The following is a 16289-nucleotide window of genomic DNA, read 5'->3' as shown; positions in this document are numbered from 1 at the left end:
AGAATGATAATTCGTTGTTTACATTTTCGTAGCGGCATGGGCATGACGATTTGTACAATGTCTTGGATTTAATAATTACTCGTTTCTCAAATTTTGCGCAGTTCCCCATAAAAATTGTATATTATCATTGTGCTTTATTACGAAGAATGTTTTAATTATATCTGACCATGCTTAGTTCCAGATTGACATCTATCAGTGAGAACCCGGTCGGTGAACCGGAGCAGGATGCAAATTCTGCGTTGACAGAACTCGATAAAGGTGAAATTATGCCATGGATACTCTCTTTCTACCTCCAGCCTTCTAAAAAAATGTGTACATTCAGCACTTAAGGTGATTCGACAAGCTCAAGTGACGTGGTCGAACTGGCATGCTACATGTCGCAACGATTAGGTCAAAAATCTCGGCATATTTTGAATGTTTAGCAATTAAAAGGATGATATCCCCTGCTCTTAAGCCTAAAGAATCATTCCAAACCCAAAATTCAGAGAAGTGAAAGTAGAATAGTGTTAGGAAGAAAATCTTGCATTCGATACAGAAATCGATAGTTGAATCGAGTGCGAGCTTTTTTTTCCTAATACTATTCTGCTTTCATCTCTCTGAATTTTGTCAATATTTGGGTTTAGAATGATTCTCTAGGCTCATGTGCAGGGGCTATTATCCTTTTTTCAGCTATAAATTCAAAGTCTGCTGAGATTTTTGACCTACTTGATGCGATGTATCGCCTGCCAGTTTGACCACATCACTTCGGCTTGACGAATCACCTCAATTAGCGTCCTCTCCATTAGAATGCAAACATATCTGACTTACCAGATTGGTTACATCTTGCTCTATTGCGAGCATACGAATTGATCAGGGGCACTTGAGCATTTTATCTAATCACTTGAAAATCGGAACTGGAATCGACATCCGAACATGGTCAGAAAGAGCGGAATTTTAAAATGTAATGTGGCAGTATTTATACGAAATCTCTATTGTAGTCTGCGCAATCTGTGATCACAAGTTGAGGATCTCATGGGAGAATGAGGAAATTATCATCCAAAGCAGTGCCCAGATAATCTTTAGAAAGATTCTGCTTTTTTAAAGACCTTTGAGAAGAGTCGATATGTGGACAAGTCTCTCCGCGTATGTACCGATCACTGTGAAGTAGAGAAAATTTTTCAGAAGTGAAGAGGATGAAAGCCATAATTCTCTGGAATAAAAATGTAGGAAAATGCAGCATGTGGAGAACATTTTCGAGAGGGTGAGTGAGAAGGAAACCTGTAAATCTCATGAAATCTTCCTCGACTATTCCTCTTTCTAGGTTTGCCACTCAGAACTAATTTTTTGTCAACGACTTGAAGACTTTGCATGTATGAACTTCTAGTTCACACATGCAAACTTGCTTCTCTTTACGTTTATTGGATTTGGGTTCTTGAAAGAATTTTCAATTATGGATTGTATTTTAGCTACGCGTATTTCTGTTTCTAGGTTTACGATCTCAAAAAATTGGAGAACAGTGCGAAGCCATCGTAAGATTTCCGAAGCTGTTTGAAAAATATCCATTCCCCATCCTAATCAATTCTTCATTTTTAAAATTAGCGGATGTTTTTAGGGTCGGGTAAGTTAACTCACTCTTAAAAAAACTTGCACTCATTAACAAGCTTGTATGATTTAGAGAACTAGATCCACAACTGCTGATTAATTATGTCCTCTTATTCAAGCTTTTGTATTTTCAACTTCGTATTTGTGTATCATTAATTATTTTGAATAAAAAAAAACTATCTAATCATCTGTCTAAGCTTGAACAAATCAACTGTTTTGGAATCTCCTTCAAATAATTTACAACAAAAAAATAGCAAAAACTTGCTGAATCCTGCTTATTCTGTTCAATAATATAGGATGTGGATAAGAATATGCGGATTTTAAAGTAGATTACCTCCAACAATCCAACTGTAACTTCATCACATTTTGAATTAAAATTTTATTTCTCAAATAGACAACAGGTAGGTTGCAGGGGTGGAAAAAGTTGAAAATATTATACTTTGTAGCATCAGATAGAGGTTTCAGAGATACTAGCAGAAGCCACTCTAAATTTCAGTTCATTTAGTTTTCTTTACGCTTGTGGAGGAAACACGCAAAAGCTTGAAATTAAAATTTTATGAATATAAAGAGTGCAATATCTGGATAAATGATATTTTAATTTTGATATTACTCTTATTCATGTTCTCTCATTTTCCAGTAATAATTTTCTTCGCATTTGGGTGCTTCGTGTTTGTCAACAAAGTGAAAAGCATCTGGATAAAATCTTGAATGTTGATGAATTCGTCCGCCGAATTTACAGTGTCATCCACTCCAATGATCCGGTAGGTTTTGTTAGATGATTAAATTGTTCATGTAAATATTGAGTATTGCCTCTTTAACATTGAATCACTTCGTAAAATGTTAGGCTATTTTTTATCAGAAAACAGGGTGTCTAGTTCAAATCTGGAAAAACCAGGAGTCAACAGGATTTATCGGAGAGAGAAAATTCCTCTTGAAAACCAGATAATTCATTGATAAACTGGGTTCAAAACTAGGAATTCCTTCTCTTTGTAACTTTGGTAGGATGCATTGCTTTAGCATCATTCCATTTCGTCTAGTGGTCAATGGACTGATATCTATTTTTCTGTGTCTACATTTACTTTAAAGAACGGCCAACTTTAGTTTTTATTTTTTGTTCCTGGCAGAGTAGTCTAACATTCCTCAGCAGATTCTACAGAAGATTCTTAGAAAATTCCAAAATTTCATGGAAGAATGTGCCCCTGGCAATTGGGAAAATACTACGGAATCGAAATAACATAGTAACTCTAAACTCTGTACCAGTAAACTGCCTCCCGCTGATCAGCAATTCATTACTCATTTATTTTTGCAATATACCAAGAAAAATTGACTTCTTTTCTAGGTTGCCAGAGCATTTACCTTAAGAACATTGGGAAGTGTCGCCGCTATCATTCCAGAAAGAGAACAAGTTCACCATAGCATTCGCAGTAGTCTAGACTCTCATGACTCAGTCGAAATCGAAGCTGCTATCTATGCTGCTATGCAGTTTGCAGCACAGTCAAAGTGAGTAACTATTCTTATCTATGACAGTCTTGTTTTACAGTTCTTTCAGTTCTCTCAGCTCTTGATTCTTGAATGGTTTTGTTTGCCAGATTATTTAATGTAGATTATTTAATGTACCTAATTATATTCATTTGATTACTTTTTTAGGCTTTTTGCCGTGAGTATGTGCAACAAAATTTGGGATATGATTCAAGGCCTCAACACACCAGCCAGTATGAAACTCAAGTTGATTCCGATTCTCCAACACATGCACCATGATACAGCAACAGCAGCAATGGTATTGAAATTTCCCCGATTAGTAAATATCCGTCAAAGGTTCTTTTTTGTGTGTCTCTAAGAAAGAAAAAAAAGGAAGAACAGCATGTCTTGTCTCTCCCAATGGAAAAACAACACGAGAATGGAACAGAACGTCACAAAACAGCTAATCGATTTTTTTTAAATTTTACAATCTGTTACTTCTGCCAACATTTTTACCAACCAGTAGCTGTTAAGTCTATCAGTTGAGATGTGTCTAAAAATTAAATGAGCAATGAATGCCATTTTTATCTTTTCCATCTCTGTCCTGAACATTTTTTTCTCATCTCATTCTGAAAAAATTCTTCATTGCATCCATGCCGTGTTCTGAACTATCTACCTATCTAATCTATTGATTTTTCTCCATATCAAAGCAAAAAATTGACGTTTGATTTTCTCTGTTGTAAAATCTGCTTTTCTGATGTTTGATAGGTCCGATCGGTTTGCACAGACTTACTCCCAAAGTACCCGGCCCAAGATTTTGTGATTGTAACACTGAAAACACTAACACAGTTGGCAACTGCTACTCTTGTTGATATTGCTCCTCAGGTACAACGACATAAATTTTAAAACAAATTTTAATTTTAATTCTTAATTGCATTTTCAAAAAATATCCTACTCAAAGATTAGCCAAAACAAGGGGGGTCAGAGTTTTTGCTGAATGTGTAGTTTGTCATGGTAAGTTTAATAGGCGTGTAAACAAGACCCATACATCATGGTAAATGCATGTTACCATCTGAACAATGTTGCTTCTCCCTAAATAACGGTCTTCATACCCAGATCCCTGTGGATGTCCCTATTTCTCTCAAACCATCGAGCAGAGACAATTGTTCTAAGAATTTTATTCTGCATCTTATCAGAGACAGTTGTTCTAAGAATTTTATTCTGCATCATAGCAGAGACAACTGTTCTAAGAATTTTATTCTGCATCTTATCAGAAACAGTTGCTCTAAGAATTTTATTCTGCACTTTAACTCCTATTATACCTCCATGAAAAAATTGGATATCATAGCCTCTCTGTATCCAATAAGTTCAATACTCTCTTGTACTTTTTTTGTTTGTCTTAACTTTAACTTTAACTGTCTTGGGATATTTTAGGTGAAACTATTACTCAGTTACCTCCACGATCCACGCTCGAGTGTACGTTATTCAGCATTGAGTTGCTTGCATGTCCTAGCCAAGAAAGGTGCTCACTACTGGCCAGAAGAAGCAGTATTGATGTTAATTGAAGCAACACGTGAAATCCAAAACAAGAAGCTAACATCGTATGTCCTAGATGTTTTGATTGTTTTGTCGCAGTCATCTGCAATATGCCATGCCCATCATCATCAAGGTGACCAATTTCTCACTCTGTCTCTCTTTTTCTCTTAGAATATTCACTTCCTTTTATTTCGATACTACACGTGGAAACATTCTCCTGTAGTTTTACTGGTCATAACTGCGAGTCCTTCAACAGCCATGGTTTGGCAGTGTTTTACTGATGTTAATGTTAAGTGACCATTGCTGACGCACCAATGTTGATGTTTTTTCTTTTATGCAAGCAGTCATGATAAAAATTAATCGGTTTCAGACTCCACCTTGATGCAGCTTTGCCATGAAGTCTGTTACTACCAAGAAACAACCATAACTGCAAAAGCTGTGAAAATCATCAGTCAAATTTATTGTTATTGGTAAGTACAATTCCAACACATATGGTATTTATGTTGGTTGGTTGGTAAGTTCAAAGCAATACCACCAATTTTTACCATGAACGTCTCACGTTTTCCCCAACTTGATCTCATTAACAAATGAGAAATACACTTTTTCTCTATAATTCTTCACACATCATCGATATACCAAAGTGGAAGAAGCCATAATATGCACCAATGCAGCCAAAGATGTTACCGTTTTTTTTTTTTTTTTTTTTTAACATGAAACATTTCTCTTTTACATTTTCAAGATAAACTTCATTTTTAGAAATATTCCATTTTTTTGTATCATTAAACACTGTCTAAAACGACTCAATCACTCGATTTCATCCAAGGTTCCATTTAATAATTTAGCCCCTGTGAAATTGATATTCTATTTCACATTAAATATTTTTGAAACATTTTACTTTTCAGTTACGAGCAAGGTTTACCTGTTGGTGAGGAAGACATTGATCATGTGGAGTCGTTATTATTGCTTACCTGTTGCGATCCAACCAGTGAGAAGGGCCTAGTATCATGCTTGGAAAGTGTTGTCCTCCTTTGCCGCAAAGTTCCTCACACTAGAATCAAGTTTGCTGAGTTAATTTTGTCACAAATAGTGCATGAAGAAGGTAATATTATCAATCAATCCTAGTTTAAAGTCATATTATATGCTTAAAAATTAAGTAAACACAGTAAGAAAATGGTCCCATTTAACAAATAAATTGCTTTTCTGGTCAATCTAATGATTCAAGAGGAAATTTATGGGTGGATTTAATGATGTTTGTTCCATCTTTCCTCTAAAGAATTTTTGACTGGTAAGCCAAACTCACAAGAGCTAATATAAATTTTGAAAAAAGTTAGAACAAACAACAACTTGTGATGCCTCAATTTTTTAGCGGCACATAGTTATTTTCAAGTGTCTCTCTTATGAAGTATCAGTCGTTCAAGGTGTTATTTGCAGGGCTCAGATCAATACAAGGAATTTTTCTTTTTTTGCATATTATTCTATTTTGGTCAGTTTACCATTTTAATATTCTATTATTTTTTCTTCCAATCATAACTCATTAGGCAACTTGAATCCCCACCTATGCAAGGCCCTTGTTTCCATCGGTGGTCTCCAGTCTGGTATTTTGTGCAACTTTTTGACTGATATACTAAATCTCCTTCGAAAGCCTAACTTGCAGCCACACATCAAAGTAAGTTTTCTTCCTGTCTTTACTCATCATACAGCATTTATAAACTAAAAAATTATTCTAAACTTTTTAGCTTCTCAAAAGGTCGGTAGTTGAATTCAAATTAGAAACACTTCTTTGCAAAATTCTGGCGCAGTACTTTGAACATCAAACATTTTTGCTTGAGCTGATTTAATAAATAGCTTACTTCTTTATTGAAGCATTTACACAGTGCACAGCCATCTATTGGCAATCGATTTGTTCGTAAAGACCTTTAAACTATCTGCTCCAGTCTCAGTTATTGCGTCAACTGTAAAAATAAAACCAGTATCCAACAATCTCTAGGCCTAATCTTGAAAATTGGACACTGTGCTGCTTATTTCTGAGAAAACTCAACCATTTTTATTTTAAATACCAACTTTTCTGCAGATTATTAGAGAAAGAGCTTGATGCAAAAACGGCTTTTTTCGCCCCCCCTCTGGAACTTCTTCAGACTTGGTCTATTGATTACTCATACTTGAGTGCTTCTTTTCCCAAATTTTCAGACCTCCAAAAAATTTTGGGGGGGGAGCTAGGGGGGGTGGAAGTCAAAACCTGTAAACCTCGATATCTCTCGAACGAAGAAAGATATCGAGGTCCGGTTTGGACGAAAAATCGTCTAAAATTGCATACTTTAAGATTCTAAAGGTCAAAATCCCGATATCACATTTTTAAGTCAACATATGTGCATTTTTCCAGTTTTTGGGTCTAGAAAATTTCTTTTAAACGAAAATTTTACAAAGATCTCAATTTTTTATTTGAACCAAAACCAGTTTTTTAAATTGTTCGTCTTTTTCCGCATCCAACGAGTGGTCCATTAAGCTGGGGAACCAAACGGTTCCGGAGTTATAATCGATTGAAGTTTCCGCTCAACGCGCGCCGACCGATTTTCGCGCGCAAAAAAGTCGGATTTCACCGTTATTAAATCAGATTGAATGTTCAAACTGAGCAAAATGCATTATTAGGGACTCTTGAGGGTAGCTGAGTTCAGAAATTACAGATACTACCAAAAATTCACGTTTTTAAAATTACAGCTCCGTAGCGCTATTTTAGAGGCCCACTGAGCGCCGACCGGCCGCTCAGTGGTCCTGTACGGAGCTGTAATTTTAAAGACGTGAATTTTTTGGTAGTATCTGTAATTTCTGAACTCAGCTACCCTCAAGAGTCCCTAATAATGCATTTTGCTTAGTTTGAACATTCAATCTGATTTAATAACGGTGAAATCCGACTTTTTTGCGCGCGAAAATCGGTCGGCGCGCGTTGAGCGGAAACTTCAATCGATTATAACTCCGGAACCGTTTGGTTCCCCAGCTTAATGGACCACTCGTTGGATGCGGAAAAAGACGAACAATTTAAAAAACTGGTTTTGGTTCAAATAAAAAATTGAGATCTTTGTAAAATTTTCGTTTAAAATAAATTTTCTAGACCCAAAAACTGGAAAAAAGCACATATGTTGACTTAAAAATGTGATATCGGGATTTTGACCTTTAGAATCTTAAAGTATGCAATTTTAGACGATTTTTCGTCCAAACCGGACCTCGATATCTTTCTTCGTTCGAGATATATCGAGGTTTACAGGTTTTGACTTCCACCCCCCCTAGCTCCCCCCCCAAAATTTTTTGGAGGTCTGAAAATTTGGGAAGAGAAGCACTCAAGTATGAGTAATCAATAGACCAAGTCTGAAGAAGTTCCAGAGGGGGGCGAAAAAAGCCGTTTTTGCATCAAGCTCTTTGAATTTACTGTCAGTATCATGCTTATTTTTTAATTCCTTTCCACCTTTGTTTCCAGACAATGTTATGCACTCTAATATTTCAAACCAAAGCAGGGCAGCCAATTGAGGAGGGTATCGAATTTGAGACGGTTGCTTGGGAAGCCTACAGAGTTGCTAGATCTGCAGCAAAGTGAGTTCATGAAGTACCATTTATCTTTTATTTTTCTAATTCCTCTTTAGTCGCACAATTAAGCATTCCATAGGCATCTATAACTAACAGGATTTATTTAATTTGAAACGATTATTGTTTATCTTTATCCTCATAAGCTCCATTGTTATCGCTAATAATTATACGTCATTGGTCAGACTAGAGATACAGATAATGCCGGATTGCAAGTCATGCTCAGAAAGAAAGAAAATTTGGAAAAAGCCTTCCAAAATGTTGAACTTCTGTTTGGTTTTTCAGATGTTTTCTCCACTTTTACTCAGGAGTTATCTGAAGTTCTGGATCATCTGTTGTAACTTTTTGGCCAGGGAAGTTCAGAAGCTTTCGTCTGGGTTCTGGAATGATCGAATACAAACAAATTTCTTAACTCTTGCTTTAGACTAAGCAAAATTAAAATCAATGAAAGATCGGAAACTTTCTTCTCATTTATTCATTGTAGGAAGTTTCACACGAGAGGATGCATGTCCAAGGAAAATTTTTCTTTAAGAATACGATAAATCAAAAGAGAATAATAATTCTGCCTATCATATTATACATGTGTCTGAACTAAATTTGTCAAAAAATATCTAGAAGCTCATTTTACTCTTTGGCATGATATTTTCTATTGGTTTTTAAGTTCACGTTGAAAGTGGTGTTTTTTCTAGGTATGGTCATTTTGATGTCAGTGCAAAAATTTTCAAAGCACAACGAGACATCATTTCTTCAGAACACTTGCACTTTTGGCTAGCCAGCTTGGAACAATTGAGCCTTGGGGAGGCTGTTTTGAAAGCAGATTCTGAAAACATTAAAACTCTCGACAGATTTGGAGCTGCTGTCGCTCATTATTGCAAAGCAATGGCAGCGTTTAAGGTCAGTTTAATTCTCTAGAGATTAAAACACGAAAGTTCTTACCAGTGTTCCAACTTCACTGGGCGCAATGTATAAAAAGCGTCTAAAATGAGGATCTCCGGCCATACAGGGCACCCAGGGGAATGATGATTATTCCACCCATTTTTAAATGGATAGAATACTCATTTTCACTGCATCCTTGTCTCTTGAAAATATTTTTGACTTCCAAGAATTTGTAGATTGTTTTTGAACCCAAGCCTTGTGGACAAATGGCTGCAGAAATTTTACAGTGAGATTAGAACAATAGTTTTCAGGCTTCCCTTACAAAATTGCTAAATTCATCCTTTTTTTATCGGCGTCGTCAAAATAGAGATAAAACCAGGTCATCGATTGCATCCTTACCAAAGTAAGCGAGCTACTGTTACTAAAGATGGTGTTGCTTGACTCATCCTTACCAGTTGACCATCTCTTGAAAGGAGTTGAGCACATAATTTGTTTCTTTACTTTTTAACCCTTAATCGGGGACAGCATTTCGACATCTTGAATTGTGAACATAAGGATGAATTGCTTGTGCTGTTCTTCAAAATTTAACAATTTTTTTTTTTTTTTTTTTGTGTGTATTTGTAAACAATATTATCATCAAGCGTATCGTGTTTTTGCTTCTATTATTTTCCTTGCATCGTTCGTAATCCTTATCAATATCTTTTCGTATAATGTTCCTTGATTTTGCAGGCTGCAAGCACCCCAGCTCAAACATTGACCTTCCAGTCAGAATATGTTGCTCTCCGTTGTGAAATGTTGCAAAACTTGTCTCAATTATACGCCACCTGCAATACCATTCAGACTGTTCCTCCACCTGCAATTGCACAGACTTTGATCCAAAATAACCGCGAGGATCTTCTCAGATTTGGACATATCGTGAACCAGGTAAATAGTTGTATTTACTTTGTTACATCTCAAAGTGATTACTTACAATTGAAAAATAATTTGATCTTGTATTTAAAGCCATAAAATTCGCAAGAAAAATGTCAATATATTTCTGATTACTACCTGAATGATTTTACTATGGGTAGCAAAAGAAGTTACAACCAAAGTAAAAAATTAGAATTAATAATTCCAGAAATTATTTGCTAAGATGAGGAAAAGAGTTGTCTTTTTGATTGGTAGAAAATATGTAGTTTTGTAATGTATTGAAGTGTTCTTTTTAAAAATTGATACTTACACAAAAATAGGCATAAAGAAGTTAGAATGAAATAATAAAAGGAAAAGAAAGTAAGTAAAGGTGAAATTTGAAAGAAACTACCAAGAACAAAAACCAAGTTCAGACTTACATCCAATGCAAAAATTATTGATTCATTTTTATGTCTCAAATACTCAATTAGAGAGTGCCTGGTCATGAAATCTTCACTCCTTTGAGGGGAAAAAAAATTAAATAGTGATGAATCCTGCTCGGAGAAAAATCATGGAATTTTGCTATTTTAACTTATTTTTTTTTCTAATTTCCATTTTTTACTATAATGTCAAACACATAATCATGAAGTTCTATGTTGTAATTTTTTTCTTTTAAAATTTCAGCTGAGAAAACGAGCAAAGGAACTACGATCATGTGGTGAAAATTACTGGAAGCTCTATCAGACTGCCTTTGATGCTGATCCAATTTCTTTACTAAATATTCAATTGTATCCTTTTCACACAGAGTGTTCTAGGCCGTTCTCAACAGCATTTATTTGTCAAAACTGACAAGTGACTGTGATGTATGAAACTAACATCGGTCAACACAGGTTGATTTATTAAAAAGTTAATAATAAATTGAGCTTAACGGTGATTGCAAAAATGACCATTGTTTTTCTGGACCAGTTAGGTTTTATCCATAAAAATCTAATTTTTTTCGAAAGTTAAGATTTTTTAGAAAATCTGTACTTGATAAAGAGAAACAAAGGTCATTATCATGATCGGCAGTCAAGAATCAATTGGAATTCCCAAACTTCTTTGGGAATTTGATTCTCATCTACCCATGGTTTTTTTTCTTCTTCTTTCTTTCTTTTTTTTAAATCAAATTCTACTGAAATTTGTATTTAAAATAAGATTTATTCATCCGCAAGCTTTTTCAAAAAGTTGTGACAATTTCATGTGTTGGTAAGATACCTGGCAAAAAATTGAATGTTCCAGAAGAGTCCAGTAAGTTTTCTGCTTCTAGCTCCTTTTTTCGAGTTGATTGGATATTCTTTTTACAATAGCAAGCATTCATCCGCAAGCTTTTTCAAAAAGTTGTGACAATTTCATGTGTTGGTAAGATACCTGGCAAAAAATTGAATGTTCCAAAAGAGTCCAGTAAGTTTTCTGCTTCTAGCTCCTTTTTTCGAGTTGATTGGATATTCTTTTTACAATAGCTAATGCATGTGCCATCCCTTTGTCCCTCCTTTGTTTCTGAAAAGGAGAGTTGTATACATGGGTTCACTTTTGTCCACACCATTCATAAGAAATGGAAGACATTGTGCAGGGAATTTCTTCTGAGCATCGTTAAGCGGACCATTCTGGGACGTCCAATTCTTTACCTGGAGCTGAATGGGAGTTCTAACATTATGTATTCACGATTTATCAGCATGCTTTTTATCCCTAAGTATCTATGCTCTAATTTTTTCTCTACCGTATGTATGTGTGCGATTTGATTTTTTAAATCATTGTTCAAGATATTTTTCCTTATCAAAAATTTTACAGATGTCAGCATTTTTGTGTGCTTCTAGCTCATAATGTGGAAGCTGCTGTCTTACCCAATCAGCAAAGTGATGATCCAGTTTTAGATCCTTCGTAAGTTCTCTTCTTTCGTCGTCGGCGATTTTTCTGTAGATCCCTTCTTCAGGATGGATAGCTTATTTTTAATCACTTGAAGGGTCTAACGGATGAAGGATTCAAGTGTTAATTTGAAGAAATTGACATATTAGTCATTTTTTTGGGTGAAAAGTTTGATCACAGGAATTTACTTTTTCATCAAATTATTCAAGTTTGAAGCTCAATTAAGTCTCAAATTTTCAAGTAATTTTTTCAATACGGAGGTTTTTTTAAAATGATAAACTTCGATATCCTCCTTATTTTTCGCATATTTGTCCTTTTGTAGAAAAAAGGACCTTAGTTCAGAGGAACTTAATATTTTACTGATACTCAAGTGTGGTGGCACTGATATTAAAGCATGCATGAGATGACAAATGCCGATAAGTTTCAAATTAAATTGAATTAATAGCCTTTTGAAATTTGCGGTTCCTGAAATACAGTTTAGATAAACAGCTGTTTAAAATTCAAATCTTTATCTCTCAGGGCATAAAAGTGTCGGCTAATAATGGAAACTTATGTTTGGCAACATATTATTGGCACTAAAATGAACTTAATCGTTCACCAATCGTTATCCTTCACGATAAAAGAGGTGTTTTTCCATCATAATCTCATAATCCAATTTCTTTACGCAGTTTGTCCAAAGCTGCTCTGCTGAAAATTTTACCTCTGCAGGCCAATGTCCCTTTTTCGATAGATGTTTGCATTTGCTGGAACATATTCATGTGTTTACATATTGTTTTTACGATCTGGCTCTGTTTCACTGTGTATGACAATTTTTTCAATTTGTTTTAGGTTACTGAAAGAAAAAAATAATAATTTAGGAGTTCAAATGATGGCCCAGGCCTGCCATCAAATTTCTAGTATTGCCAAAAGTGTTCCTACCAAACCATTAACTTTTGAAGTAAGTTTTTCTTCCCCCTCTCAACTCTCTAAAATGTTGCTTTGAGCAACTAGTTATTTGTTTTTATTCTGGAGTTACATCACAAGTATAATTTTATTTCATTCAGTGCTAAATGGACATGACATGATTAATCATTATTTTTTGTCAATCAACTTATACTTCTATTCCAAGACGACCCGAAGTTATCACCGCAACGACAAGGTGGATCAACAAGCTTTTTTTGCTCCGAAGATTTGAAAAATTTTGATTGAAATTTTATGCTGATCAATCTCAAGACCTGTGCAGAGTTATTGCATAAATATTACCAATTCAATTTGCTCTCAAATCGTAATTTTTTTCAAATGGTACATGTATTTAACCACGATTTAAGCGTATCTTGGGTTTGAAAGATTCTCTAATTCCTAATAATTTGTGTGCCAATGGAAGACACTTTTCATTTACGTTTTTTTCTGATTTTCAGTATATCTTGTGCCTGCAGAGACAAGTAGAACATTTGATTAGCTCACCCTTCTGCTACCCAAGGTTTTTCTTCCAAGTCCTGCAGTCAACGAGTGTGAAAGTAAGTCCCTTAATTTAACATGCTACAATTGTATACTGTACACTTTAATTTTAACTGTTGATACACGAAGTAGGGGATCTAGAAACTATGAGGAAATTTGACCGAAGACAGTGGTGGACTCCTGTCTAATAATGAGCTGTCTAAAAATTTGGCAATAATTTTAAATCTGTTATAAAGAGTCTCTATTTACCTCCTCTCTCAAAAATGTTCTACATTTTAATGAGTAAATTATGACAGTATTTTACATGCGTTGTCTTATCGATTGCTCCTTTTGAAAAATTGAAACATCTACCAAATTTTTGGACGTCGGATGGAGATTGCAGCTTTTAATCTGCACCACTTCAATTCTTGTAAAATGTGTTACCAAACGATTCTGGTAGGTCTGAAGGCACTTCTCATATAAGGAAAAGCTATGGTTGATGGAAATTTCTTAAAAAGTTACTCCAGTCAAGTTTCTACTTACCAGGTATACTATCCAATTTGACCGATATGATGATTAACGTGAAAAATCTCCAAAAACTCTGACGATGCATGCATGTCTATTAACTCTATGCTTTGATGATCTCTAGAATTCTTCAGAATTGGTTGCTTTGCGACGTTATCCTGTCATCATGTCAGGCAGTGTCAGTGGTTTCAGCCTGTCATTTTTGTGTTGGTATATCTATGCCTGTTTTAACATTTTCAATTTTTTCCCCAGTTGGCAGTTTCACCTCAGCCTCGAGTAAGTGGAGAGTGGTTAACAGTCGTGAACGGATCACAACTGACGATAAAAGTAGAAGGTGTCATTCAACACGGACGCATTCCAAGCTTATTTAGGTCTATTCAAAATATTAGTATCACCGTTACATCACAGTTGACATCGAGAAATCCATCTGCTGCAGACTCCAAGGTTAGTGTTTATTTCACTCCTGCCGTTTTCTATTGCTGAATTGGTACGCCTATTCCTATAGGGGCTTCAGCTACTGAGATCAAATTTTTTAGGAGAGGTGCTTTTGTGAAGTTGGATTGGGAAAACTAGCGTTAAGCGTTTTTGACGGTTAAGACTCTTTTGTATTCTATAGATTACGTTGCCAGTGATTTGGTACATTTTTGTGCCAGTACAGGACCTAAAAATGACCAATCCGCAGAGAGCTGTCATTTCTTTGGGCAAGTTTGAGAGCCTGTATAGCAATGGTGAGGAGGTTAAAATACTATGCATTCCTTTTAGGATCATTTTGGGTTGAGACAATTCTACATTGCACAGGCCCTGGTCAGGCAGGAGAGTGGATCTCCAAAGATGCTCAGTGAATGACCTGAGTTGATAAGTCTTGACCTGAAGGTACATTCCCAAAAATGTTGAGCCTTGTGTGCAGTTCAAAATTTGTTATGAATTTTTCTAAGAGCCACATTTTTTAGTATGCCAATGTTTAAATACCCTAACTTTGTGTGATTTGACATTTTCGATCATTTATTTTTTTTTTTTTTTTTGTCCAGATGTACTTACACGAGACTTTCCTCTCATCTAGTTACAATATCTCAATTTTAATTTTCTCTGCACCCTAGGCCTTTTCTTGAGAAAGATATTTTTCATTAATTTCAATTTCATTTTTTGCCATTAATTTGGTCATCGTAGCATTAGAACATGAAACGCAAAGCCGCAATTTCTGTCGGAAATTAAATGTATTGCATGCTCTTCATGTGCTTCAAAGCATGATCTAACATTTGAATAATAGGGCATCCATGAAGGTGAAACTAATATGTATATTTTAGCCTGTTAGGTAAAACAATACTAGAAATTTTGATGAGCTAAAAAACAAACTCAACCCTGCTTTCTCTTTATTTTCTGACTGTCTTAACATAGAACACTTTATTTTCATTCCAGGTTCATGACACAGGCTCAACCCTAAACCAAATTCTGACGCCCCATCACGATTTCTTCACTGGTGAATTTCTTCTTGGGTTCCCATGTGGAGGCCAGTTCACTGTCACTGCTGAGGCAGCAGTCATTGACCAGCTGGGTGGACTATGGCACACGGGACCTAAATCAACCTTCAATGTTAAAGTTCATGAAGACAACGTTCCATCTAGACCCAGGACGGCATTATAGTCAAGACATTCCAGATCTGAGCAAAGATAGACAATACTGATTCTCATGATCGCTTGTCTCTTCTTTTTATCTGTCGGGAGTGCTCATCTTTCAATTAAGCTGTGGATGATCAGATGAAACTTCCTTGCCTTGTGGTTGCTTCACTATCTTAATTAAACATGTATACTGATGGCTAAGTCGAAAAATGCGTAGCTGAAATTGTATTGTTACAAATCTCCGCTAATGTTGGTTTATTTTAAGGTGAATTAATCTACAGTTTCCATTGAAAGTCTATATGAATTTTTCTCATTTAACCATAAAATAACTACTCAAAATTGCAGGGGAACTTTTCTTAGTTTTCCTTAAAGAAAATTGCAAATTATCGAACATTTTTATTGACACTATCTTAATAACGTATTCTTCGACTTAAGCCATTGATATTTTTGATACACCACTTTCTATCCTCCAGACGGAACAATTGTCAGTTTGTCTATACTTAACCTATCACGAAAATGTAAGTAATTTTGTAAATTTTGTACATATGTTTTGTAAATATTTGGATGTTCATTGTGAAGAGTTTTTGTAAAAACAAAAATAAAAATTTAAATGCAATTGTTAGTTGCAATTATTTTAGAGTTTTAACTTAATTAAAACAAATTTCGAAAAATATTAATGATTTTGATTCTGAGTTCTACTGAAGACAAGAGGTTGGTTTAATTCCTTTAACGGGGAAGGGGAGAGGGTCAAACTCAGTATTACATAATGCAAACATCATGAGAGGCGCTGGTTTATCTGAGATTCTCGTACAGTTTCGGTAAAATTATCGAGAGTAAAAAGTTAGTTAATGACGAAGAAATAGGAGGAAGCAATTCCAGCCAAAATATGTTTGTAAAACTATGAAAACAAGAAATCGG

At 35.2% G+C, this 16289-nt stretch overlaps 1 protein-coding gene across 1 annotated transcript; it reads left to right on the top strand.

The window, feature by feature from the left end:
• The first annotated feature begins 14 nt into the window (after positions 1 to 14).
• On the top strand, positions 15 to 15987 carry defl (Integrator complex subunit 7). Its single transcript, XM_019046090.2, has 19 exons — positions 15 to 258; positions 1468 to 1597; positions 2219 to 2342; positions 2921 to 3081; positions 3229 to 3358; positions 3808 to 3924; positions 4474 to 4708; positions 4946 to 5045; positions 5478 to 5674; positions 6114 to 6241; positions 8045 to 8157; positions 8838 to 9042; positions 9754 to 9948; positions 10597 to 10700; positions 11740 to 11829; positions 12643 to 12751; positions 13212 to 13310; positions 14008 to 14199; positions 15172 to 15987. Exons 1-19 carry the CDS (start codon positions 168 to 170, stop codon positions 15394 to 15396), a joined length of 2745 nt encoding a protein of 914 aa, XP_018901635.2. The 5' UTR covers positions 15 to 167; the 3' UTR covers positions 15397 to 15987.
• The last annotated feature ends 302 nt before the right edge of the window (positions 15988 to 16289 follow it).

This window comes from Bemisia tabaci, chromosome 4, assembly GCF_918797505.1.
Source record: "Bemisia tabaci chromosome 4, PGI_BMITA_v3".
Taxonomy (NCBI): domain Eukaryota; kingdom Metazoa; phylum Arthropoda; class Insecta; order Hemiptera; family Aleyrodidae; genus Bemisia; species Bemisia tabaci.
Note: the sequence above shows the minus strand (reverse complement) of the source record. Positions and strands in the feature narration are given on the sequence as shown.